The following is a 26283-nucleotide window of genomic DNA, read 5'->3' as shown; positions in this document are numbered from 1 at the left end:
TTCGGTTTGCAAAAGGCAGCGGTTATGTGGCGTGGAATGCGGCGGATTGTCAGCTGTGGAATCTTTATGGCTTCCCAGCTTGGATTGGAATCTTCATGGCTTCCAAGTTTGTTTGGAAAATGAAGAATCTCGTAATTTCATCCGTTCATCGTACATTGTACAGTCAGAAATTATTTTAAAATTTAAAATTAAATATGAATAGTACTTAACAAATGCTGCTTGCACAATATACGATGAACGGATAAGATCACGGAATTCTTAAAATTTCTATAAAAAAAAAAAAGGATCCTTTTCCGTTTTGTTGGACGTCCAATGGGTGACGTGGTTCTCGTGCGTGCAAAATTACTTGTTTGTCCTTGCATGGGTTGCAAATGATGGGATGGGAGCTTTCTTTTTTGGTGTTTGAAATACCAAGGAAGCCCTTGAAATAAAGTATTTTCAAGAAATCTGGTGAAATTAATTTTCAATTAAAAAAAAAACAAAATTTTACGTAAGGGGAGGAATCTGATATAATTTTTGTGCATGCGTTGAATATCTATTTTCAATGCAAAATATTCCGTGTCTCGTGGGTCACTTTTCTAATAATCTTTTTGTCTTGAACGGCTGAGAGTTTGCGAAACTTTTAACTTAAGTAAATGTATTGAGTTTGAAATGTCAAGCATATAAACAAATTGTGCCAAAAATATATTAGATGAACAAAAAGTCTAATAAACAGTCAATGATTTAACGTTCAAAAACAACAAAGACTTGAGTTGTAAGAGGGAGAATTTCCTTGAAATTAAGTAAAATTGAACGAGGAGTTGTATGATGTGAAAATTTCACGTAAGATTTTGTAGAGTGGGAGTAAACTTCAATTATTTCATTTTCTTTTAATTTTCAACGTCATGTTTACTAAATAGTAAGAATTTTGGGCCAGATAAATGTTCAAGCCCAACAAGAATCTCAGGTCAAATAATGTTGAAGATTCAAGGCCACAAGCTCTTTGGAAGGCAATTTTTATCATCATCAAACACAAAAAAAAAAAAAAAAAAAAAAAAGGAAAATAAAAAAGAAGGTGAGCACTTCACAATCAAATAAAGCAAGTGACCATTTACGATAGTGATAAAAAGGTGTTGAGCTCTTATATGACGACATGAAGTCAAACTCCGTCGGTAGCTAATCTAACATCTAATATAATAAAATTTATCGTTTAACAAAAACAAGATAAAATAAACCAACTAATAATTTATTGGTGAATTGAATCCAATTAATATAAAAGAATATTTGCTTTTCTTTTTCCTGTTTTCTAACAAGCTGTGCCATGTATATCACTTTGTCTCCTTCCTTCCCCTGAAGACCTTTGTGACCTAGCTAATAGCTTGTAAATCTTCTTAAATGGCCTGCAATATATATATATTTTTTTTCAGGTCAGATCAATGGAATTAATAATAAAAAATGGGTACGGGAAAATATGCAATGTACTGTGTGTATATCTCTGATCATGTGATGAAGAAAACTAACAGAAAATATATCCCAGTTGTATATTAGAATCTTTCTGCAATAACGCCTGAAAATCATAACGTGAATTACTTGAGTCGATGGTATAAGGTTATGGCTGGTAGTGTCACAAGGATATGGGCAATCAATCTCCTTTGTCACTCTTCTGCTGAAGTACCAATCACCTACTGCTTCTGCAATCGTCTGCAAAAAAACAAAAAAAAACCTCATCAATCCACAACCTCTACCAATACCTTCTTACAATCTTGGAATATGAAATGACATGGGCAACCCAATCCGATAAGGTTTCTCGATTTGCGAGAGCCTTACCCTTGGTTTAAATTGTAACATATGAAATGACATGAATCTCCTTAAATTGTGGAACTATTAACGTTAATACCTTATTGTGTACTCTTGGAGAATCATTACCAAACCATGTGTCTTGAGACTCACTTTGGCAATGAGTAAAGCATGAATTGAGGAAAATCCCTCCTCTTCTGGAATACTTGTAGAACAATCATATCGCACCTGAATTCTGACGATTAAGAGAAAAAGAGCGATGATTCAGCTACCGCACAGTTCGTGATCGCGCTTTGGTTAAAGAAAATGATGCAACTTGAAGGGGGGGGAAAAGGAAAGAACTGAAGAAGAACCTTGCAATGTATTTAGCTGGTCAGGATTGCATGCTGCAGGATTCAATTTGCAACGGTTCCAATGTCCGCGCGGATCAGCTGAAGGCGGAACCAGTATGTGATGGAACTGTGGACAATACGAGGTCCATTAATTGATAAGGACTGTTTATGTGCATCACGTGACGAGAGATGCAGAGAGAAAAGAGGTATGAAACATATTGCAGCTAAATTTCACGCCTACTAATTATTTCAAAATTTATACCTGGTAAACGTCATAGGCTGAGTTCAATATGAAGAAATGTGTTGTGATGAATCTCAGTGCATACTGTGGGAAGAAACACTGCATCAAAACATAGCAAATATTAAAAACCAGGTGATTAACATGCATTAATCGGCTAACAGCTCCACGATCAACGCTACGAAAATCTTACCAGCTCGGGATAAACGGAATTCTTGGTGCAGTTCTCCTCCAGATTCTTCTCTACTCCCTGCCATCCATATACTAATAAGAACACGGAAAATATAGAATCAACAAAAAATTTGGTTTATTTCGGCATTAGAACTTGTTACCTGTAGAGTCACAAGATCTTTCACGAAAGATAACATGGTGTGGTTCAAGCTTACATCTCGTCTGCAAAAAAATGTGACGCCGAAAGTTGAAGATATAATGATACATGCATTAACTGCAAAGTACTTTGGCGTTGGAAAATGGACGTAACGAACTTACTCATCGAGAAAGAATCCGGCGTCGCTCAAGTATTTTACACTGGCGTTGCTTGGTAAGTATTTGGTGAAGTTGTTACAATGCAAAAATGATGCTAAACCACCAGCAGAACAACCTGATAAAAGAGCCTAGAAAACAGATGGAATGTGACAAAGTAACTGAATTCGAGTGTCTAAGTTCGTGTCAAAAATGTCAGAAGAATTTCTCTGATCGATCAGCGTTACCTTACGCGCTTGTCCTAGACCTTTCGGCAGAAGATCAAGGATGATTGCTTCCCAAATATTTTGCCCTCTGAAATAGAGCAACGATGTCTGTCACAATCATTTCACACGCGCATTACATGCAAAGAAATGATCAGTTAAGAACGTGGGAAAGAAATAGATGTTTTGAGAGAAGTACCCCGTTATTAACAACTGCATCTCCAGCAAATGAAGCTCCATCACAATATCTAAGCTTCACTCGGTTCCAGTTGTAAAAATCTGGCTCAAAATTCGAATGTAACAATGTACATCAAGCTTGTACGCTCCCTGACGTGCATAACAAGTAGAGGGAACCAATAAAAAAGTGAGTAATAAGAATCAAACTCAATGCCCGTTTTTTCAAAAACATGCTCTCGACGACTAGTCCAAAAGCTTAATTAAGATAATACACCAATAATATGTATCAAACTTACAGGCTCACTCACATAGAGGTACAAACTAGTAAGAAAAGTGAGATTGTTCGTATTCATGACATGGGAACACTGTGATGTGGCGTTTTGTGAAGATGTTTAGACAAAATGTCTTCATTTCATTAGTCCCATCCTGACGGTGTCTTTTGCCATGTAAGTCGTTTTGTACAGTCATGGGACATGTATAGGCCAATGTGCACTATGGACTATGTTTGGCACGGCCTTAAATTGTCCAACAACAAGAGGAAATGACAAAACTAGAAAGAGGCTGGAAGGATGGTCAGCTAGATCAGAAGCTACCACTGAGAAAATAGCTGTCATCTCTATTTTTTTCTCCACGTGATCGGGACAACAGAAAAGCAAAGGAGCAATGGACTGTCTGCAAAAAGTGATTTTTTTTTTTTAGAGACGGATTAGGTAAGATTAGCTCTTCGTCAACAATCGTGTGCGACGCACCAACCCTCTCTCAAAGAAGAAAAGAACGTTGCACCCATAAACCCCCGCCCGTCCCCCCTCTACTACATCTGTCTGCCAAAAAGTTAACACTATTTGGGATTAGTGGTAAATTATGAAATAAGTATGCAGAGAGGCTCGCCCATCTCTTAAGCTCTATGCCAAAATATATAGCCCAAATTATAAAAAAGCAGCAATAGTAGTATAGCATGTGAAAATGTGATGCCATATATGGACCCCAGGATATGAGTAAATAAAAGGAAATTTTGGCAGGATTGTCCGGTTATGGTAGTTCTCGTATTAAGTAAAACCATAAAATATAAGTTCAATTGAGAAAAATTTGAATAGAATTGTCTAATTATAGCAGTTTAAATATGAGTAAGACCAATGTGAAGTTGAATGAGACTAAAATACATAACTCTAATGATTTCAAGAAAGACATCTTAGGTGATTTGACATTCATACATAAGTCAAGTTAAATCAATGACTATTAGTTAAAGCATGCATTGAGGAATTGATGTACATGTTATACGGTGGTGTTATCCACACATGCATTTTTATTTCTCACAAACTCTTCTTAATTTTCGGTCGTCAAATTGAATAAATTAAAAAAGATTAATAGTCAAAAATTAAAAAATATATGTGAAAGGTAAAAATAATTATGTGAATAACACTTTTATATATGGTAACGTGCACAAGACGTAAGACGAATACAAACGACGATGTCGTATTGGTTTACCAAATGTACACAAGACGAATAAAAACGACATGTCGTATTGCTGACCATATTTAAGGAATATTAGTGTTTATTTTTTTATCTCTATATCTTGACTTGAGATGTGCTAGACCAGTGTTTAAGGACCGACTATATGTACCTGCTCTCGACTAAATTTAACCTTGATTCTATTTAGCAGATTCATTTTGGTCTTTGATTGGAGACGAGTTTTACACAAGTTCGAATTAAAAAAACCTATAATCCTTGTCTGAAGACAACCTTAAGTAACTTACGTTGGAATACACCAGCAATATTTAAAGTCAATCACTTTTAATTATATAATACTAACTTTGAACTTTTGTTCCAACCTTACAATAGCAGTATTTCAAGTCGCTAACTCTCAATTATACGCTATTAACTTTAATTATCACTAATAAGTTTTCTTTGAACCCATGTAATTAAAAAAAAAAGAGAGTTACCTCGAACTGCAAAAGCCAGTTTCTTGCTCCGGTCCCGAATCCTCTGTGCAGGGGAGACGCAGGCAAACTATCATCCAAGCAAACTAAATAAATAAACATGTTTAAATCTTTCTTTTACTACATAATTACAAGTTTTTGAGTTAATGAGAAGAAACTTACAAGCTCCGAGAGCGGAACCGTTCCGGACAAAGGTCATGTTCGCCGTGAGGCGCCGCTCCTCAAAGTAAATGCGCTGAGGACCGCACGCTAGCAGAGCCACCGTGATGGCAACCAGGACTGCGTTTACATGCATCATCGTTGCCGTTATACGCTCTCTCTTCACTAACATTGATTTTTCATAGCCATACGTGAAACTTACTGTATATAATGACTACTCTGGTGACGGAGATGAAGGTGCTTTTCGTGTTAATGGTGAAGCCGTGGAGCACCTGAAGGTGGTGGGTTTTATAAGCCGATGGAGAGGCTGCTTGGTGGTACGTCCTCGTTTGGCAGCTCGGACTGTACTGACTATTTCTGTCGGATAGGATAAATAGCCACCGGATAGTACTGACTAAATTAGTCGGGTGTTTGGTGCAGTATCGAACTAGTGACCGTATTATTTATACTGTGTTTAGTATTATACTAGATAGGAGGAATCAAACTTAAAAAAAAAAAAAATTTAAAAAGTGAAATCATTTTTTTGTTCCCAGATCTCTCCGCACCCCCCAAACACCCTTCCTCTCTCTCCCTTCTTCTTCCCCGACTACAGAAGAATCCCAAATAATTGTTCCCTAGCTCTCTCCGCCACACCCCCCAAACTCCCTCCCTTTCTCTCCCATATTCTTCTTCCCCGACTAAATAATCTGGGCATTTTGGTTGGTTTTATTAAGCGGGTGTATACCGTATTATCCTATCCGACCGGTTAAATTAATCCGGCGCTTATTTAGTACGAGTGAACGTCAAACACCCGAGTCCGTATAACTAATCATATCCGATCCTTTATTCGATCTGCCAAACAGGGCCTAAGTTCATAATTCCCAAGTTGGATTGTGTTTGTGGAGCCCACCCGCCCGACTTATTTGTGTGATGGCCCTACTGACTATTTGCATTATGATTTTGACGGTGGATGATGAACCCGTGGTAAGTGGTCTGGATTGGTTAAGAACGGTGAGAACGTGGGTTGGTTGTATATGGAGTCTTAATCTTGGATTGGTTAGAAGTAAGTTAGGGTGATTAACCACTTTTGAATTTTGGGGGCCAATTTGTCCGTGACAAGTGTTTTCAAGTTTGCATGCCAGAATCTGTGTTTAAGTTGATTAGAGGAGTAACGTTAAGGAGATTCTCTCAAACAGTGAGGCATTTTTAGAGTTTCATTTTGTTGGCACAATTCTCGTATCAACATTATAAAACATTTTGTAAAAAACATAAGGTGACGAAGAGTCCATGAAGAGTCTCACTTTGAAAGAGTCTTTTTAACAGTTCTCTGATTAGAAAATTGTGTTTTGCTTTTGTATTGTAGTTCGAGTCTCGTTCTTCATAGTTTGCATACAATGATATTTTATTTAGTAAGACTAGTTCCCATTTTATTGGCAGAAGTCTTGAGCTTGGATTATAGAGGGAGGCCGGTGTTACAAAGAGAGAAGAGAAAATTTGATGATTCTGTAGTGATGATTATTACCCACCATGTCTTTATTTATACAATAACTATTTTTTTTTTTTTTTTCATTTGTCTACAAGGGATGGTTCAAAATCTAAATCTTTATCCTTATTGTTATTGAAAAGATAAACAAGTTTTGGTGATCATATAAAATTGATATGAGCAAAATCATGTTGATCATGACGTGTTTTCTTGTGAAATAAGAAATTAGGTTAAATGGGTAAATTTTGGAACAAATTAATGAATAATTAGATCTAAGATTCTAAGATGATGATCCATCATCTATCAAGCCTCAATTATTAGAAATAATGATAATGATGACTTCACATGTGGTTTGCAAGTAACATGCTCCATCTTTGCATTTAATTTGGACCAAGATTGTCCCCCTCCCACTTTCCATCCCCTTCCATCCCCTCTCACTTTTTCAGCGATTGATTTCATACCAAGTTAATTTAATGCTTCAGATTTTGTCATCTCACCAACAACACTAAAGCATCTTTCAACCCAATTTTTTTGACTTTTTATGCTGCCTCCCCCTCCTATCAAGAGATTTTTCAATGTGACCGGTACACGATGTGGTACACTACATGTCACTAAACAAATGGGGGGGATATATGTGCTAAAAAGTTAATAACTTAAAAAATAAAATTTCCACCATTCTTATTTAAACACGTGGTGTGTACCACTTGTATTCCCGTCACAACTAAAAATTTATCCCTCCTATCTGCCTTCCCGGCTCTTCCAATTTTCCTAAACTTCACCTCCCACCGATTTGATTTCTAGGTCACAATCACAACAAAGTTGATCATCTAAACTTTTGCAACTCTATCCTTACGCTATTTTACACCATTGCATCTTCATTGGGTCTTCCCAAGTATGTGCTTTATGTTTTTTTTTTTTTTTTGCTTGTTTATGCTATAGAATTCATGTTTTCTTTTTTATAACGTGTTGGGGTCCTCTTTTTCTGATTGAACGTGTCCCATTATTTGTTTTTATAGAGTAATTGAGAACAATTTTAAAGTATACAAAAGTTTTAGTACCACTTAATTAAAGCCCACATCCTCCTCCGTAAAGAAACAAAATTTGAGATGATGATTTTTTTTTTCTCTCCTATATCTTTTTCTCTATTGCAGATAGGATGGAAAATGATTGATTCTGATGATTATAGGCCTTGAGTTTGAATGTAAGCAATGACCACCGGAGATGAAGAGAGGAAGCCAACTTATTGTTATTGCAGAAGTAGCTATGCCATACATAGAGATTGCAGAGGCCAATTTATTGTTATTTTGGACTTTTTTAGTCTGCATTACCAGAGGCTTAATTGAAAATTTTGCTTCTATTATAAGTACAAGAGATTGTAGACAAAGTTGTTGAGTTAGATAGGTTTGGATCTCGTTGGTTTATGCGAAACAAATATTTTGTGTGTAATTTTGAATCTGCATATTCTGGTGCGGCAGTCCATGCTTATTAATTTTGAATATGCAAAAAGTTCTGCTTGTACTGGAAGCATGTATTACTACTCCAGCTCGGGCTTATGTAAAATGCATTTCAGAAACAAAGGCAGCTTAAAAGGCAGAGGGGGCAGGAAGGCTGCAGAAAAAGTTAGGAAATTTGGGCTTTAAAGATGTTTTAGTGTTGTTGGTGAGGTGGCAAAATCTGGAGCATTAAATTAAATTGGTATGAAATCAATGGCTGAAAAAAGTAGTAAGAGATGGAAAGTAGGAGGGGAGACAATCTTGGTCCCTAACATTAATCCTTGATTTCAATTATCTAAAAAATATTAACTACAACCGGGTGGTTTAATGGTTGGGAACGAATTACAGGCCCGTACTCCATACGACACATCTTGATTCGATTCCTAATGGTAATCAATCATAAGATGGTGGCTAATGGGAGGTTGAAACGCCTCTGTGAGTTTTCCTGACATCCGAAATAGTGGGTTGTCGTGACAAAGCCACCAACTGATCCCTCTTCTATTTGAAAAAAAATTATCTGAAAATATTGAAATATAGTTGATGTTGTACACCAAGAAAGAAAAAAACAGTCTAGCTATTGTATGAAATGTATATTTTTCTTCTATATCCATAAGTTACTATACGAAGTTTATTTCTTCATTTTTTTCTAAACTTCGTTATAAGGAGTTTATGGTCTAGATGATTAAGGAAATTTACTTATGGTCTAGATGATTAAGGAAATTTACTCATTACACATCTAAGATTTTTGTTCGATCCCGCTCCCCTATAAAACTCGTCGCAAATAATTAAAAATAATAAGATGATTAAATGTAAACATCTTTTAAATCCGATAAAAATATTAATGAACAATTTTTTAAAATAAAATAAACAACTATTTTTTTTTTGGTCGGAGTAAGCAACTATTTTTTAAAGATAGTGTTATTCACACACTCATTTTTACCTCTAACCATTATTCTAAAATTCCCCGCCTAGGCAACTAGCCATCACCCCGATTAATGCATAGGCATTTGAAAATTAAGAAATATTGCCTAAACCTACTGAGGCGCCTTCCTAGAACGCTCAGGCGCCCGTCTAGCTCGCCCAGACTTGCTTGGGCACCCGCCTATGTTGCGATTTACTTAGACAGAAAATAGATAACTTTCATTTTGCATTTTATTTTTCTCAATAAATTGTAAGAGACGTATTGAATACTTAAACGAACACATTATATACTTGTTCCCCATGTTTTCATTATGTTTCAATACTTCATAATATATATGTCATTCTATTTTGTAGTTTATGATGAAATTATATATATTTTAAGTATAAACAGACATTTATTTACATGAAATATAATAGATTTACCTAAATCCGCCTAGGCGCCCGTCTAAACCCCGCCTAGCCATCTAGGCGCTAGGCCCCAGTTCACCGCCTGAATAGCGCCTAACGTCTTTTAGAACCTTGCCTCTAACACAATTTTTTAAAAAAAATCCATTAATTTTTTTCAATTCATTTGATCCGACAACAAAAAATTGAAAAAAGCAGTATCATAAGTAAAATGATTATGTAAACAACACTACTCTTTTTATTGAACACGTCGTAACCTTCGAATCCAAAAGACCAAAACTAGGCCCAATATGCCAATCCAGCAAACCCCGTTGTACCCCAACAAACCCAACCCAAAGATTATGCAAAGAAAATTGGAAAATACTAAAAAGATATAATTAAATTAAGGCCCCTAAATAAGATAAAATAAAGAATACCACCCATATTGATATTGCCAATTGGGGATCAGTTCAGAAAATAGGAAAATTTTTGGGGTGAAAATGAAAACTAGAAAAAGTTGCTTACCAAGTGTAGAGCTCCGAGAAAAGAGAGACTCGCTTTTGCTTTAACCAGAGAGGAACGCAAAAGTCCAAGGTTAGTCCTCTCAACATTCACTTTGATGAACTCCAATTTCTCATTCCAATGGGCTTATTTTCTCAGATCTTTAGCTATGATTGTATGTAAAATTGCTACGAATACCAAAATTTGGTACTTGGTTTCCTAAATTTACCCATGCTTGTTTTTTTCCTTTGGGTTTTGACAAGGGGTTGTTTGGTTGATGGGAAAAATGTAGGAAAGGAAATGAAAATTTGACATTTTGAGTCTCACCCCTTGTTTGGTGGCTGAGAAAATTGGGGGAAATGGAAAAGAAAATGTTAAAGATTGATACTTTGGTGTGAGATTGGAAAAGATATAGTTAAAGATTGATACTTTTTGTGTGAGATTGGATTAGGGTCCCAATTGTGGGTGCAAAGTATCGCTGAGTTGGGATTTTGTAAGAAAGAGATGCAAAACCAAGTTTCTGGGAGTTTTAAATCTTTTGCAGAAGTGGGTTAGGCCCGCCTCTGGCACCCAAGTTCGAATTCCCTCGTTGTAGATTAGAGTAGTATAGAATATCGCCATGTCAAAAAACTTTTCCATCTCCCATTGATATAAATATGGTGTGCTGGATATGACTTTGAATTAGGATTCCATTACTTTAAAAGTTGGCGATAAATTCTTAACATTTTTCTCCTTAATGTTTGGCAGGTTGCAGGGGTTTCTCTGCTCAAGTGTCAGACGGAGAAGCGTTGCAACTTTGGTTCCATATGCGGTGACCTTTTGTGTTACTTTATATGCATTGAAATCAAGTTTGAGATAAGAATTGGAATAAATTGCGTGGTTGATTAGTTATGGAGCCTCTCTGGAAGCTTTTTTATTTGCTGGAGCCTGCACCTTTTACTCTAGTTGTAACGGCAGTAGGCGTGACTTTTGGATCTGCATTTCGTGCTCTAAATTATGGGAAAGAAATGGAGAAAAACCATGATTTATCTGAAACATCAATTACATTAGATAGGTCCCAAGCACTCATGATCCCGGTGATGAGCTCTGTAAGCTTGCTTTTGATGTTCTACTTGTTCACTTCCGTCTCACAACTCCTCACTGTATTCACAGCCGTTGCCTCCGTTTCCTCCCTGTTTTTCTTCCTATCTCCTTATGTAGCCTATTTGAAGTCACAATTTGGTCTTGCGGATCCATATGTGTCAAGGTGTTGTTCCAAGTCATTTACACGAATCCAAGCCCTGTTATTGCTGTTATGCATTGGTACAGTTGCTGCTTGGCTTGTTTCTGGGCATTGGGTATTGAACAATTTGTTGGGCATTTCCATATGTATTGCCTTTGTGAGTCATGTCCGTCTTCCAAACATCAAAATTTGTGCAATGCTCCTTGTCTGCTTATTCGTATATGACATATTCTGGGTTTTCTTCTCTGAGAGATTTTTTGGGGCAAATGTCATGGTATCAGTGGCAACACAACAAGCCTCAAACCCAGTTCATACTGTTGCAAATAGTTTGAGTCTTCCTGGGCTGCATATGGTAACGAAGAAGTTGGAATTGCCTGTGAAGATTGTCTTTCCTAGGAACTTATTGGGTGGAGAGATTCCTGGAGGGGCCAGAGACTTCATGATGCTTGGTCTTGGTGACATGGTATGACATCCTTCTTTCAACAATGTAACTACTGTAACGTATTATAACTAATGATGGCGTTTCTCTTTTATTGCAACAATCAATATCGTGCTGCATTCATGGTTTTAATTAGAGTTTACCGTGCCCAGACTAAGAATAAGGTTACATATGTTAAAAGCATTGTGGGTTAGTCCCTAAATCTAGAGTTAGTACTTTTTTAATGTTCCAGTTATGTTGATTATATTCTATTGGGTCATTAAATTAGTGGTTAATTACTTGATTTGTCTGGGCCTTCATTGTTGTTTTCCGTTCATTTTGTATGTCTACAAATTAGTTGGTTCAGACGACATTTCTCATAATTGCAAGCCCGTAAGATTCTGTTTTTTCTTTAGTGTATTATTTTGACATGATCATCATATATATTCTATTCGGAGTGGTTACTCTTTCCTCAAGCAATTTGAATTTTCTTTTGTTAATGTTATATTGCAGGCAATTCCTGCCATGCTGCTGGCATTAGTCCTATGTTTTGATCATCGAAGGAGCAAGGATACGGTAAATCTGTTAGATATGCATTCCTCAAAGGGGCACAAATATATTTGGTATGCCCTTCCTGGATATGCCGTTGGCCTGGTTACGGCTTTAGCAGCTGGCATCTTGACAAACTCTCCTCAACCTGCGCTTCTTTATCTGGTAAGTCCTTTTGTTGGTTTTCAAGTTGATTTGTATTATTGCTATTCTCCCATGAGAGTTGATGGATCTTGCCGCGTTAATATTCTGGTTTATTCAATAAATGGTACATTTAGCACTAAGCTATGGTGCTCGGCAAAATTAGAGGTGTTTTTTTGACAAAATCATATCAAATTTGCATTTGGATATGACTGAGAGCTTCCATTAGCTTCTTTGGGGTAGTTTTGGTCGTCGGAGTTCATAGAAGATTTGATTGCACGGCTTGAGTCTTGACCATCTCTTTGAATATTCCTGCTTTATTGGTGAATGCAGGTGCCTTCGACGCTGGGACCAATTGTTTTCATTTCTTGGATAAGGAAGGAACTAGCAGAGCTATGGGACGGACCCTTGCCAAACATGAACGATAAAGCTCACCAGATTGAAGTATGAGCCGCTTATCTGTGCGGTCGCTTACTAGCTCAGTGCTTGCTTGCAGAGCAAAATGAAGGTTGTACATTCCTTAGAATTGACAGTCCTCTATTCCAACTTGAAAAAGAAGTGATATAGGGAATTAGTGATCGATGTTTATTTTCCGAAACCTGATGCTTGAAACATTTCCGATCCAATTTCTTCGACTGGCTAATGAACGAAATGTACGCGTCAATCTTGTCATACCTTACTACAGAAATCTTCTTAGAAATAAAGAGATCATATGTTTTCTTGGTAAAACTGATCGAGCAGGTGTCTGAATGGGAGAAACATGAGAAAACAGCTCAAACAGAACAACAGAGAGAGAAAAACACACTTCAACAGAACCAGAAACGGCCAAAGAATTAAAAACATGTCGTTAAGAGGACATGCATATCACTGTACCTTTTATCCAGATTTTTAAAATGCTTCTATTGTGATTCATGGGTATTGTTAAAACTATCCATGAAATTGTCGATATATCTGTCGAAATATTAAAAAATCACGGAGATATGGAAATGGGGTGGAAGCAAACTTCATCTTATATGGGTGAGATATAGGAAAATCAATGAATATCGATAATATTTACTGATACAATACAAAAATTTTGTCAGAAGCCATTATAGATTTTGAACTTTTGAATTTTTTTTGAGAAAATTATCTCTAATTTCGATTAAATCTGAATATGGATAATACTCACTCCATTACAAATTTCCATAATTTTTGTTGAAAACGGAACCGGATCCCAATAAACTGAGTCCATTAATCAATGAATCCGAATTGTTGAAATTTGATCAAACGACAGGCTCTTCTAAAAATTATAATAATTTTAGTCATTAAATCAAATTTTAACGGTCCGAATTCATTGATTAGTGGGTTCAATTTCTTTGGATCCGGAAGGAATCCCGTTGAAAACAACTAATATCGATATGTCCATCAATATTACTATAAATTTGCATATCGATACACTGTTCATGATCTGGATATCATACTCTCAAATTAAGGCCCCTAAAAAAAAGCAATAGACCAAAAAAAAAAAAAAAAGTAAGAAACGACTTGTCGTGTTCCATTCGAGAGAAGGCAACCAGAAACGGTGCCGTCAGCAACAAACATTTCACCCGCCGGAGTTGCAGAGATTTGAAGAGAGGGAAACTCTCGGAAGAAAAATTCGAATGGGAACTTCAGTTCAGGTGACGCCGCTGTGCAGCGTATATAACGAGAATCCGCTGTCGTATTTGGTCTCAATCGACGGCTTCAACTTCTTCATCGACTGCGGCTGGAACGACCACTTCGACCCCTCCCTCCTTCAACCCCTCTCCAGGTCTCTCTCTCGCTCTCTCTCTCCAGTTCAGTCTCTTTCTCGCATTCCTGCTTCTGTTCGGAGCTTCAATGGCGGAAATGCGGTGTTTGCAGGGTAGCTTCGACGGTGGATGCAGTCTTGCTGTCGCATCCGGATACACTTCACCTCGGCGCGCTTCCGTACGCCATGAAGCAGCTCGGCCTGTCAGCTCCCGTCTTCTCCACCGAGCCGGTTTACAGATTAGGTCTCCTCACTATGTATGATCAGTTCCTCTCTCGCAAGGTAGCTCCACATTCAATTCACAAATCACAATTGATGCTAATTTAAAGTTTGTATGTATTTTTTATTCATACAATCGATATTGGGGAAGGGGGGACTCGAACTCGGAAGCGACGGGTGTAAGGGTGAATGCTCTTGATAAACGGAGCTACAAGCCGCTTTCAAAGATTGGATGTATTTGGATTTTTAATTTTGTTTTAATTTTTGTTTAATTTTGCAGCAAGTATCGGACTTTGAGCTTTTTACACTAGATGACATTGATTCTGCATTCCAAAATGTCACCAGATTAACCTATGCACAAAATCACCATCTTTCTGGTATGCCCATAAACCCTAATTATTAGTATACATTGTTCATAATTAATATATAAGTATTGGTGGAGTGGATATGATTGTATATTAGTATATAGTTTGTAGGCAAAGGAGAGGGCATTGTGATTTCTTCCCATGTGTCTGGACATCTCTTGGGTGGTTCCGCCTGGAAGATAACAAAGGATGGAGAGGATGTTATATATGCCGTGGACTTCAACCATCGAAAAGAGAAGTAATTTTCGCTCTTTTTTTTTTTCAACTGCCACTGGAAATTTGGTTGGTTGTATGTGTAGATGATGTTTTGGAATAGAGATTGATGATTTTGAACTGCTTACTGCTGTGATTTTCATCAGGCATTTGAATGGAATTAATCAATCAGCCTTCGTACGCCCTGCTGTTCTGATAACAGATGCCTACAATGCTTTGAACAATCAGCCTTAGAGACGCCAAAAGGACAAGGAATTTACAGGTCTCTTAACTACTCTTACGAACCAGGAATTGAAGTTTTTTCTTCTCTTCATTATTTCTGTTTTTCCTGTTGCAGAACATGTATGGAACAAACAACTATCTATATGAGGTTCTTTTATTCTTTAACTGTTAGTTTCTGGTTATTATTTCAGATACTATAAAGAAGACTCTGCGATCTGATGGGAATGTGCTATTACCTGTTGATACTGCCGGGTGGGTTATGGAACTTGTCCAGATATTGGAATCGGTAGGGGAGATGAGTGCTGTTTTCTATCCTTATTACAGCAACAGAACAGTTTTCTCTTGTCATGTATGTTGCATTTATTAACTTTGGTTCTTCCCATCAATTGCAGTGTTGGACAGAGGAAAATTTGAACTATCCCATCTTCTTCCTAACATACGTTGCATCAAGCACAATCGATTACGTAAAAAGTTTCCTTGAGTGGATGAGTGATGCTATAGCAAAGTCCTTTGAGAAGACGCGTGAGAATGTTTTTAATTTGAAGTAAGTGGTCTTTTCTATATATGTTCACTCTTGACTATTTGAAATTTTGATTCACTAAGTGGAATATTATTGTTTCTGAACAATTTACCATGTATGTTTGCGAACATTTGCAGGCAAATCAGACTTTTAGTTAACAAGAGTGAACTTGACAATGCTCCTGATGGTCCCAAGGTGTACCATATAGGCATATATACATTAGTATTTTATCTCTAGTTTGCCTACCCATTTGAATGACTATGACACATTCTTCCAATACAGGTTGTTTTAGCATCCATGGCCAGTTTAGAAGCTGGTTTCTCTCATGATATATTTGTTGAATGGGCAAATGATGCCAAGAATCTTGTGCTTTTTACGAACGAGCCCAGGTATCCTATCTGGACATAACTATTATTTTCAGGCGTTAAATGTTATGATTAGCATTCTAGATTCTTTGTTTCTTTTTTCTTTTTTTGCATTAATAGGCACCATATGTTGACACCTTCAGCTGTTTATGTAGTTTGGAAGTTTAGCTCACATGCTTCAGGCAGATCCGCCTCCAAAAGCTGTTAAGGTTACCATATCCAAAAGGGTCCCTTTGGTTGGGGATGAACTAATTGCTTATGAAGAAGAGCAGAACAGAATCAGAAAGGAAGAAGCTCTAAAGGCTAGTTTGATAAAAGAGGAGGAATCAAAAGCTTTTCATGGGGCTGATGTCAACACGAGTGATCCAATGATCATTGATGCTAGCAATACACATCCTTTGCCGGATGGTAGGTTTGAAGACAATTTCTGTTTGCTGCCAATCTTTTGAATGATGCTTGTAAGCATCTGAGAAACTTTCTTTAAATGGACATGTTCTATTTGGAATGAGCGTCAAAGCATTTACTCATTCCTTTGACCTTTGTAATTTGAAGCTTTCAGCGCAAGTTCTTTCTTCTGAGAAGCTTTTGTGATTATTTGTTGCAGCAGTAGGTCCACATGGTGGTGGATACCAGGACATGTTAATAGATGGATTTACTTCTCCCTCAACCAGTGTTGACCCCATGTTCCCCTTCTATGAGAATAATTCTGAGTGGGATGACTTTGGTGAAGTTATAAATCCGGATGATTATGTCATAAAAGATGAAGACATGGACCATGGAGCTATGCCTGTAAGTTTTTATTGTGAATCATCATATTCTTTGATTTCTTCCAAGTTGGATTATTGTTCTTTTAAGTCTGAGTTATTTACATTCTGACTCGGTTTGTGGGGATAAAACATGGATAAGAATGGTCTCATGTCTTATGTGATGTTGGAAGGTTGAGATGAGGTCCTCCGAAAACCATCCTTATTAAAGGTTAAATGTTGGATGAGGAATATTGTTTAGCATTGCCCATCATTGCCAGATTCTTGATGTGTATATAAGACTAGTAGTGGGATCTCCTCCATGATTCTTCCGGGCATGTTAGCTATATTGCTTGCCATCAATTTTTTTCTTCCTCTGGTCCACTATGTCAAATTGTTGTCAGTTTTTTTTTTTTTTTTTACAGAGATTTGTACATACCATTATCCTTCATTATATTAACATTTCATCTGCCTCAGGTTGGTGGTGATGTGGATGGAAAACTTGACGAAGGCTCTGCTAGTTTGATACTCGACACGAGGCCTTCAAAAGTTGTATCGACTGAATTGACGGTAAGAAGTCTGCTAAATTAGTTTATAGTTTTATCAATCTTGACATCAACTGAAACCATGTTCTCTTCCGGTTTCTTCTCTAATCCAGGTTCAAGTGAAGTGTTCATTGATTTATATGGACTTTGAGGGCCGTTCTGATGCAAGATCTATCAAATCAATTCTTTCCCATATGGCATTGGCTCCTCTAAACCTTGTAAGTTTACTAATTGAATCTATGTTATAACTGTCTTTGGAATAATCATTTGATTGTCCCGAAGTGTTTTTTCACTTAAACATAAAATTAACCTTATGGTATGGTATGTGTTTTTATTTTTCCTGGAGGTTTTGGTTCACGGAACAGCTGAGGCCACGGAACATTTGAAGCAACACTGCTTGAAACATGTTTGCCCGCATGTTTATGCTCCTCAAATTGAAACAACTGATGTCACTTCTGACTTATGTGCTTATAAGGTAAAATCTTAAAAAGAAAGAAAAATCTGATTTCTTTGTTAATCCGCGATTCAGAAATCCTAATTTAATTAATTTTGCATTATTTGAAATGCAGGTCCAACTGTCTGAGAAGTTAATGAGTAACGTTCTCTTTAAAAAGGTAAGCATGAGAGCATCAAGATTCACTTTACGTTGTCTATATCGTAATCATATCCTCCTCACCATCTTGATGTAATTACAAGCACAGCTCGGAGATTACGAAATAGCTTGGGTTGATTCTGAGGCAGGAAAGACAGAAAATGAAATGCTATCTTTACAACCCCTCTCAACCCCGCCTCCACCGCATGAATCTGTCCTTGTTGGTGACTTAAAAATGGCTAATTTCAAGCAATTTCTTTCCGACGAGGGTGTTCAGGTATGATTTCCGTTCATTGCTTAATTTGTTGGACTATATGTTTCGTCACCAAAATTCGTTATGTGAAATAATCTCACGTTCTCAACTACATGTTTTGAAGCCCAGAGAAAAGGTGAAGCTCTATGGAACTACTGTGTTTACAACGATCTTGATCTGATTTCCTTGATAGGTTGAATTTGCTGGTGGGGCACTGAGATGCGGTGAATATGTGACATTACGCAAAGTGGGGGATGCAAGCCAAAAGGTTCGTCAGATACAGATAACAGTATTAGCACCCAAGTTTTTGGTACAACAGTTGCATTTTTGCAGATGGAAAATCTGACTAGCGTATTTATATTTTTTTAATCTTTTTTGTAGGGTGGTGGTTCCGGCACCCAACAAATTGTGATCGAAGGCCCCTTATGTGAGGATTATTACAAGATCCAGGAGTATCTCTACTCACAATTTTATTTGCTTTAAGTAGAGATACATAATATCAAACGCCTTCGGATAAACCGTCATTTAATCGTGATGTTAATTTATAGTGATTTCATGAAACACACTAAAGTTTAATTTAAATAAAGGACATATTTTCCGTTGAAGTTGTCAATTCTGTTCAAATCTTCGAAACAAATTGACAGTTCAAGTAAATCATATTCAAATAAACAAAACATCACAAACGAATCACAGTTAGACATTTTAACTTTTTTACGTCACAATATGCAGTGAGTCGGGATAATGCGGCAAACATGACAAGTAAACGTGACAAGAGTTGATCTCCAGGTCAACATCAACGTTGGTCAGCAAAGGAGCTTTATTCGTCTCTTTATAAAATATGGAAACTAACAATTTATTAAGCAAACTCATTTGCCCTTTGTCTGATTGCCGACGGTTGACCATGGAAACCTGGATCCTGATCCTCATCGCCTTCTGCGTCTCCTTCCTCCTCAAACCCCTTCTTTCCCTATTCCTACCCACTTCCATCTCCAAACCCAAGCTCCCTCCCGGGCCCCGCTTCTTCCCCGTCATCGGCGGCTTCTTATTCCTCTTCAAATCCTTCTCGGAGCTCGAGTCTATCATCCTCAAACTCAAGGCCAAATACGGGCCCATCATCTCCCTCCGCATCGGCTCCCGCCCCGCCGTCTTCATCGCCGACCGCTCCCTCGTCCACCAGGCCTTAATCCAGAACGGCGCCGTGTTCGCCGACCGCCCCCGGGCCTCGGCCACCAACAAGTACGCCAGCAGCAACCAGCACAACATCAGCTCCGCCATGTACGGCCCCACTTGGCGCCTCCTCCGCCGCAACCTCACCTCCGAAATCCTTCACCCTTCCCGCGTCAAATCCTACGGCAATGCCCGCAAATGGGTTCTCGACATCCTCGTCAACCGCCTCAAAACCGAGTCTCAATCCCACTCCGAAGCCACTGGCACCGGCGCCGGCGTCAGGGTGGTCGACCACTTCCAATACGCCATGTTCTGCCTCCTGGTTCTGATGTGCTTCGGTGACAAATTGAACGAAGAGCAAATCAAAGAAATCGAGCGGGTGCAGCGCCAACTACTTTTGAGTTCCGGGCGGTTCAATATCCTCAATTTCATGCCTAAATTGACCAAGATTATCTTCAAAAATCGGTGGCGGCAATTCTTCAAAATCCTCGAGGAACGACGAGAAGTGCTCCTCCCTCTGATTCGAGCACGACAAAACAAGGCAAAGCAGGGCAGCAAAAACGACGACAAAGACGATGAATTTGTGTTGTCGTATACTGATACGCTGCTGGACCTCGAGCTTCCCGACGGCAACGAAAAGCGGAAGCTTTCGGAGGGAGAAATGGTCAGCCTCTGCTCAGAGTTTCTGAACGCCGGCACCGACACGACTTCCACCGCGCTGCAGTGGATCATGGCCAATGTAGTGAAGTACCCGCAAGTTCAGGAGAAGCTGTTTATGCAGATTAAAGGGGTGATGGGAGAAACGGAGGATGAGGTGCGGGAGGAGGTCCTGCACAAGCTGCCGTATCTGAAAGCCGTGATCTTGGAGGGGCTGAGGCGCCACCCGCCGGGGCACTTTGTGCTGCCCCACGCGGTGACGCATGACGTGGTTTTGGGCGGACACGTGGTGCCCAAGAACGGGAGTGTTAATTTCATGGTTGCGGATATAGGCTGGGACCCGCAAGTGTGGGAAGATCCCATGGCGTTCAAGCCGGAGAGGTTCTTGAGCAGCGGCGGAGAAGAAGAAGGGTTCGATTTGACGGGGAGCAGGGAGATTAAGATGATGCCGTTTGGGGCAGGGAGGAGGTCCTGTCCTGCGTCGGGATTGGCGGTGCTTCACCTGGAGTACTTTGTGGCGAATTTGTTGTGGAAATTTGAGTGGAGAGCTGTCGAGGGAGATGACGTGGACCTGTCAGAGAAGCAGGAGTCTACTATAGTGATGAAGAATCCATTGCAAGCCCACGTAATCCCTAGAATTTAATACGTGTGAAAATTCTGTACTAATCCCTGTCAGAGAAGCCGTACTTGGCTGATGACCAATTCGAAATCCAAGTTACTGTGGTCTGAACAAATTCGGTGGAGTAGTGTTTTTGTTTTTACCTTCGAATGTATCGAAGTAGAAGAATAAACAACTCTTTGAAGACAACTTCTTTCCGACAAAGGTGTCCATGTACCATTTCCTTTCATTGCTTAATTTGTTAGACTATGCTTCGTCCCCAAAATTCGTCATCTGAAGTAATCTCAAGTTTTCAACTTCATGTTTTGAGCCCCAGAGATAGGGTTAAGCTACAACTGTAGACATCGAAATTTCGGTGAAATGAATGTTGACCAATAATTAAAATTTCAACGCTCACGTGTCACATAAATTTTACATGTAGCGTATGACTCAACGAAAAATCGAAATAAATTGGAAAAGTCATCAAATAGGACACGTGTCAATACCTGGCAGAAATGATTTATTTCATCTGATTATTTAAATCCAAAAATCAAGTTTTGGAATTCTATAAATAGGAGGCCAAGGCATTCATTTTGAAGGGAAGAGAAGAAAAAAAAAGAAAGAAGGAAAGGAATTTACATCACACCAAAACCTTGAAGCCTCGAAACTCTAAAGCTCTCAAGCAAATCCCGAAGGATCAAGAAAACACTCTTCGTTCTTCGTCAAATCCTCCTTCAAAGGTCAAGCCCCAACGGCCCCTGAAGAACTTTCACCAACTCAAGATCAAGCCCCGACGGCCCCTTGAAGAAAGTGTTCATCATCCGTTCATCCTAAGATCAAGCCCCAACGGCCATTTGGATCAACAACCTCAACAAATCCACACATCCAATCGTTCTTCAAGATTAAGCCCAAAAGCCCTTGAAGATCCGCTCATCCATCAACCTTCAAGATCAAGCCCAAAAGCCCTTGAAGAAATCCATACATCCAGTCTTCAAGATCAAGCCCAAAAGCCCTCGAAGATCCGTTCATCAACTGTTCATCCCTAGATCAAGCCCCGACGGCCCTTTGGATCAACAGCTCATCCACAAACCTTCACCCTACGAAGATAGAATCAGAGGATCAAATTACAAAGAGATTGTAACCCCAAAATCATTAACACAAAAAATATATTTTGTGCACGTATTCTTGTTTCTTGTTTCAGGAATTTTTCGTGTTTACAAATTTGGCACGCCCAGTGGGACCATCTCTACCTCTCATCTCTGTCTCCGTTCAAGATATTCAAGCACAGTCCATGGCTTCAAACAAAGAACAAGTCATGACTATCGGCACTACCTCCATTGAAAAACAGCTGGTTCAGATGAAGGAAACAATTGCAAGGCTGATAAAGACTGCAGAGGAGAAAAACTTGCAAACCGCCGGACTCATCAACCGTCTGGAGGCGCAACATGGTGTCATAGTGAAACCAAGCTCTCTTCCAACTAAGAGGACCGAAGAAGGCTTCAACCCAAATGCCTACGAACTCATGTTAAAGGCTGGGCATGACTTTGCTTCCTCTTCAAATCTTGGAAAGAAGGTTTCAAACACCGTCAACGACAAAGATCGCGACCTCACCGAGACTCAAAAGAAGTTGAAGGAGCATGATTATGGAGTTGACAACAACAAAGCTGGACTTGGCTTCACACCAAATGCACCCGTGAAGATTTCAAGCAAAGTGAAGAAAGCTAGCGTTCAACACATCAGCGTGAGCATTGAACAAGACCAAGAAGAGCCTAAACCCTCCCCTCGGACGTCGGTCTTCGATAGGATGAGCCATTCAAGCTCCAGAACTTCAGTGCTTAATCGCATTGGTGGTCAAGATCGAACCTCTGTCTTCAAGAGGCTTAACGCGCCGACATCCCAAAGCTCTGTTTTTGAAAGGTTGTTAAAGCCTAAGAAACAAAGCAACACAGCTATCTCTCCTCTGCGACGATCAGCTTCAGAAAGATTTGAAGATGATGGTAAGCCTTTTGGAAAGAGGAAGACAACACCAAAGGAAGAAAAGCTCGATGGGTTAGGAGAAAAAGACGACGCTCGAAGCTTGATTCCTTCAAGGATGAAGCGCCAAGCAATCCTAGAGGTCGACACAAAAGGACCACTGAAGGTAAGGAGGCACATTATCGTCCACACTGGCAAATCTTCATGCCAACAAACCCAAGAGAACGGCACTGAAGAGGAGATCCAAGATGTTTTCTACATCACGGTTCAAGAAGGTAAAGAAGACGAAAGCCCGAGGAAATACTCAGAGTCCCTATTCTCCGACGCTGATTCGAGCGGCAGTACAACCATGCAAGTTATGACCACTGGAGCAACTTCAATCGAGGAGCAGCTAGCTCGAATGAATGAAGCAATCGCAAAGCTCACACGGACTGTGGAAGAGAAGGACTTGCAGATTGCCGCACTCGTCAACCAACTAGATGCGCTGCCCGACGTGAAAGTCGACCCAAGTGTTGGCCTAATAAAGAAAGAAGACGACGAAGAAGAGGAGCCACCAGCGGAGAAAGTTGAAGAGAAGCCGAAGCTAGACCAAGCAACGGCATTCATGGGATCTCTCTCTATCCAGCAGCTACAGGAGATGATCGCAAGCACTGTCAAGACACAGTACGAAGGAAGCTCGCATGACTCCGTACTGTACTCAAAGCCTTACTCCAAGAAGATTGATGCTTTGAAGATGCCAAGGGGTTATCAGCCCCCAAAATTCATGCAGTTCGATGGAAAAGGCAACCCGAAGCAACATGTCGCCCATTTCATTGAAACTTGCAACAATGCTGGGACAGAAGGAGACTACCTCGTCAAACAGTTCGTGCGTTCGCTGAAAAGTAACGTTTTTGACTGGTACACTGACCTCGAACCTGAGTCTATCAACAGTTGGGACCAGCTAGAAAGGGAATTCCTCAACCGTTTCTACAGCACTCGTCGTACTGTAAGCATGCTAGAGCTGACCAGTACGAAACAGTGGAGAGATGAACCTGTCGTCAACTACATAAATAGATGGCGCTCCTTAAGTCTGGATTGCAAAGATCGGCTTTCTGAAACCTCCGCCATTGAGATGTGCGTTCAAGGCATGCAGTGGGGACTACACTACATCCTTCAAGGCATCAAACCACGAACATTTGAGGAGTTAGCCACCCGCGCCCATGATATGGAGTTAAGCATCACCCGTCATGGGAAGAAAGAACAGGTCGCCGACTACAAGAATGACAAAGTTTTGGGGCCAAAGGTGGATAAGGCTGCGTGGAAACCCACCAAGGAAGCAATGACGGTCAACACAACTCCAGTCAAAATCCATACACGAAGCAAGGCGATTCAAACCGAAGCTTTTCGTGATCAAGAGATACGTAGACGCACTTTGAAGGAGCTTGAGGAGAAGACTTATCCATTCCCCGACTCTGACGTGGTTGCCATGTTGAAAGACTTGCTTGACAAAAAGGTGATCGACCTACCTGAGTGCAAACGGCCAGAAGATATGAACCGTACTGACAGTCCAAGGTACTGTAAATTCCACCGCTTCATTAGTCATCCGACGGAAAAGTGCTTTGTGCTAAAAGATCTCATCATGAAGTTGGCTCAGAAAGGGATCATCGAGCTAGATCTTAATGATGTGGTGAAGTCAAACTATACCACCGTCACTTCTGGCTCTTTGAACTCAAAATCTTCACCTTAACCGCTGGGGGCATGCTCCAAAACCATGTCAGTCAAGTCAAGTGAAGTTGAAGGATGGACTTATGTCACTCCAAAGAAAATGCACAAGAAACATAGGTCTCCTCCACAAGTTCACCAATCGGAAAGGGGGCAAAGCAGCTACCGTCAACCTTCAAAGCTACATGAAAGTGTTGAGGATGATGAAGTTATGACACAAAGATCGTCCGTTGCCATCACGATGCGCGATTTCTTCCCCAAAGACTTCTGCAATCACTCAGTTAAAACTCCTTGCTATAAAGATTGCAAGGAACGCCTCTCTAAGATCGTTTGACAAATTCCAAAAGCTCCTCGTTCGCACAAGCCTAAAAGGCGATAACCAAAAGCTCCTCGTTCGCACGAGCCTAAAAGGCGATAACCAAAAGCTCCTCGTTCGCACGAGCCTAAAAGGTGACAAACAAAAGCTCCTTGTCTGCACGAGTTGAAACTGCAAATGACACCAAAAGCTCCTCGTTCGCACGAGCCTAAAAGGTGACAAACAAACGCTCCTTGTCTGCATGAGCTGAAAATGCAAACGGCACCAAGACGCTCCTTGCCTGCATGAGCTGAAACTGCAAACGGCACCAAAAGCTCCTCGTTCGCACGAGCCTAAAAGGTGACATCAAAAGCTCCTTGTCTGCACGAGTTGAAACTGCAAACGACATCAAACGCTCCTGGTCTGCACGAGCATAAAAGGCGACATCAAACGCTCCTGGCCCGCAAGAGCATAAACTGTGTACAGCAAAATCATCACCAAAATCATCATAAAAAACCATCACTCATTTGAACTACGTTATGACTTGATCTCTTCTTTGGAAGAGTACGTAGGCAACTTGAAACTTCAAAACTTCAAGTACAGTCACATCAAAATAAATAAATAAATGTTTCATTAAAGAAAGTCAATTTTATTACAATTTCTTTATTAAAAAAAAAAAAATTATTACAGTTTCTTCTTCTTCTTCTAAAAAATATATATATATATATATATATATATATAATAAACAAAAAAAAAAAAAAAAAAAAAAAACAAAAACAAAAACAAAACAAAACAAAAAGAGCAGCAACGGCAGCAGAAGAAACTACAGACGAACAGGTTCGTCATCAAGCCCAAACCCATCAAGCAACAGTTCCCTATTCTCTCTTAAGCTGACTTTTATCAGTGGGCCGGTGTTGTTGCCGTTGAGATTATTGGTGGGCCTGATGTCCCATTCTACCCAGGAAAGTAAGAACCCCATCACAGCACCCTTACACTGAATCATCACTCAATCCCCTTCTTTGCTGTAGAAGCTCAAATCCATCAACCTCTTCCAGTACAGATCTTCGTCAACTCCAGACCAATGAGCAACCAGAACTTTAAATCGAACTGTCATCTGTTACGGAAAGACGACGAGTGTGCTGAAAAGCATGGGTTCTGTTTGGATTCGGATCGCGATTTGGACCACTCAAGCTTTTCTCATGGTAGCCTCGTCTGCCCCATTTATAACTCCACCTGGAAAGGCGTCCCTCTCCACAGCACCCCCGCATTTTTAACTCGGCCGCTGACTCGCCATCGACTCCATTGACTCGCCCTCTGCTAAACAAAACACACAGTAGAAATTCCTGCGGGCGATGGCTTCGGAGGAGAGGCGAATAGAGGACGAACTGTCGTACCCGATTCTGCTGGTGGAGCGAGTCCGGACCGCTGTCGACGAGTCGGAGTCGTTCAAGCTGGAGTGCTCCGAGGTGGGGAAGCAGATGGATCGTCTCTCGCAGAAGCTCCGAACCGTGGTCCGGTTGGCCACGGCGGCCCCGGTTTTGTACGAGCGCCTGATTCGGCGCATCGTCGCCGAGGTGTCGAAGAATCTGGAGCGGGGCCCTGACCCTGGTCCGTAAGTGCAAGCGCCAGAGCTTCCTACTGTTGGAAGTATGCCCACAAAGCAACTTATTTGATGTAATAGCTTTTTGGA

At 39.8% G+C, this 26283-nt stretch overlaps 2 protein-coding genes and 3 pseudogenes across 5 annotated transcripts; 4 read left to right on the top strand and 1 right to left on the bottom strand.

The window, feature by feature from the left end:
• Positions 1–1062: 1062 nt before the first annotated feature.
• Positions 1063–5724, bottom strand: LOC137721103 (pectin acetylesterase 9-like; annotated as a pseudogene). The gene is made up of 13 exons (XR_015957629.1): positions 5309–5724; positions 5150–5232; positions 3959–4030; positions 3232–3324; positions 3057–3143; positions 2836–2960; positions 2679–2739; positions 2540–2596; positions 2371–2448; positions 2130–2235; positions 1877–2011; positions 1501–1680; positions 1063–1379 (listed from the first exon to the last, which is right to left on the bottom strand). The product of XR_015957629.1 is annotated as a pectin acetylesterase 9-like (transcript).
• A 4283-nt stretch (positions 5725–10007) lies between these two features.
• Positions 10008–13125, top strand: LOC137720201 (signal peptide peptidase-like 1). Its single transcript, XM_068459238.2, has 4 exons — positions 10008–10159; positions 10814–11751; positions 12220–12420; positions 12730–13125. The coding sequence occupies exons 2-4, from the start codon at positions 10957–10959 to the stop codon at positions 12844–12846; spliced, it is 1113 nt and encodes a 370-aa protein (XP_068315339.2). The 5' UTR covers positions 10008–10159; positions 10814–10956; the 3' UTR covers positions 12847–13125.
• A 779-nt stretch (positions 13126–13904) lies between these two features.
• On the top strand, positions 13905–18806 carry LOC137721102 (cleavage and polyadenylation specificity factor subunit 2-like; annotated as a pseudogene). Its single transcript, XR_015961179.1, has 18 exons — positions 13905–14185; positions 14278–14446; positions 14664–14760; positions 14860–14986; positions 15108–15223; positions 15375–15469; positions 15576–15727; positions 15841–15898; positions 15986–16092; positions 16224–16476; positions 16673–16857; positions 17289–17381; positions 17470–17574; positions 17703–17831; positions 17926–17970; positions 18058–18225; positions 18395–18469; positions 18583–18806. The product of XR_015961179.1 is annotated as a cleavage and polyadenylation specificity factor subunit 2-like (transcript).
• Positions 18807–18996: 190 nt separating this feature from the next.
• LOC148698948 (cytochrome P450 89A2 pseudogene) lies at positions 18997–20833 on the top strand (annotated as a pseudogene). The gene has a single exon (XR_015961180.1). The product of XR_015961180.1 is annotated as a cytochrome P450 89A2 pseudogene (transcript).
• Positions 20834–21797: 964 nt separating this feature from the next.
• Positions 21798–25235, top strand: LOC148698947 (uncharacterized). Its single transcript, XM_088691941.1, has one exon. The coding sequence runs from the start codon at positions 21915–21917 to the stop codon at positions 24321–24323; it is 2409 nt and encodes an 802-aa protein (XP_088548067.1). The 5' UTR covers positions 21798–21914; the 3' UTR covers positions 24324–25235.
• Positions 25236–26283: the final 1048 nt, after the last annotated feature.

This window comes from Pyrus communis, chromosome 1, assembly GCF_041283825.1.
Source record: "Pyrus communis isolate YQ-2024b chromosome 1, ASM4128382v1, whole genome shotgun sequence".
Taxonomy (NCBI): Eukaryota; Viridiplantae; Streptophyta; class Magnoliopsida; order Rosales; family Rosaceae; genus Pyrus; species Pyrus communis.
Note: the sequence above shows the minus strand (reverse complement) of the source record. Positions and strands in the feature narration are given on the sequence as shown.

What these genes read in the sequence shown, in the direction of transcription:
- LOC148698947 (XM_088691941.1), top strand. Translation starts at nt 21,915, where the DNA reads ATGGCTTCAAACAAAGAACAAGTCATGACTATCGGCACTACCTCCATT.
- LOC137720201 (XM_068459238.2), top strand. Translation starts at nt 10,957, where the DNA reads ATGGAGCCTCTCTGGAAGCTTTTTTATTTGCTGGAGCCTGCACCTTTT. An exon ending in TGCTTGGTCTTGGTGACATG is followed by an intron (nt 11,752 to 12,219) that starts GTATGACATCCT and finishes GTTATATTGCAG; the next exon opens with GCAATTCCTGCCATGCTGCT. An exon ending in AACCTGCGCTTCTTTATCTG is followed by an intron (nt 12,421 to 12,729) that starts GTAAGTCCTTTT and finishes TGGTGAATGCAG; the next exon opens with GTGCCTTCGACGCTGGGACC.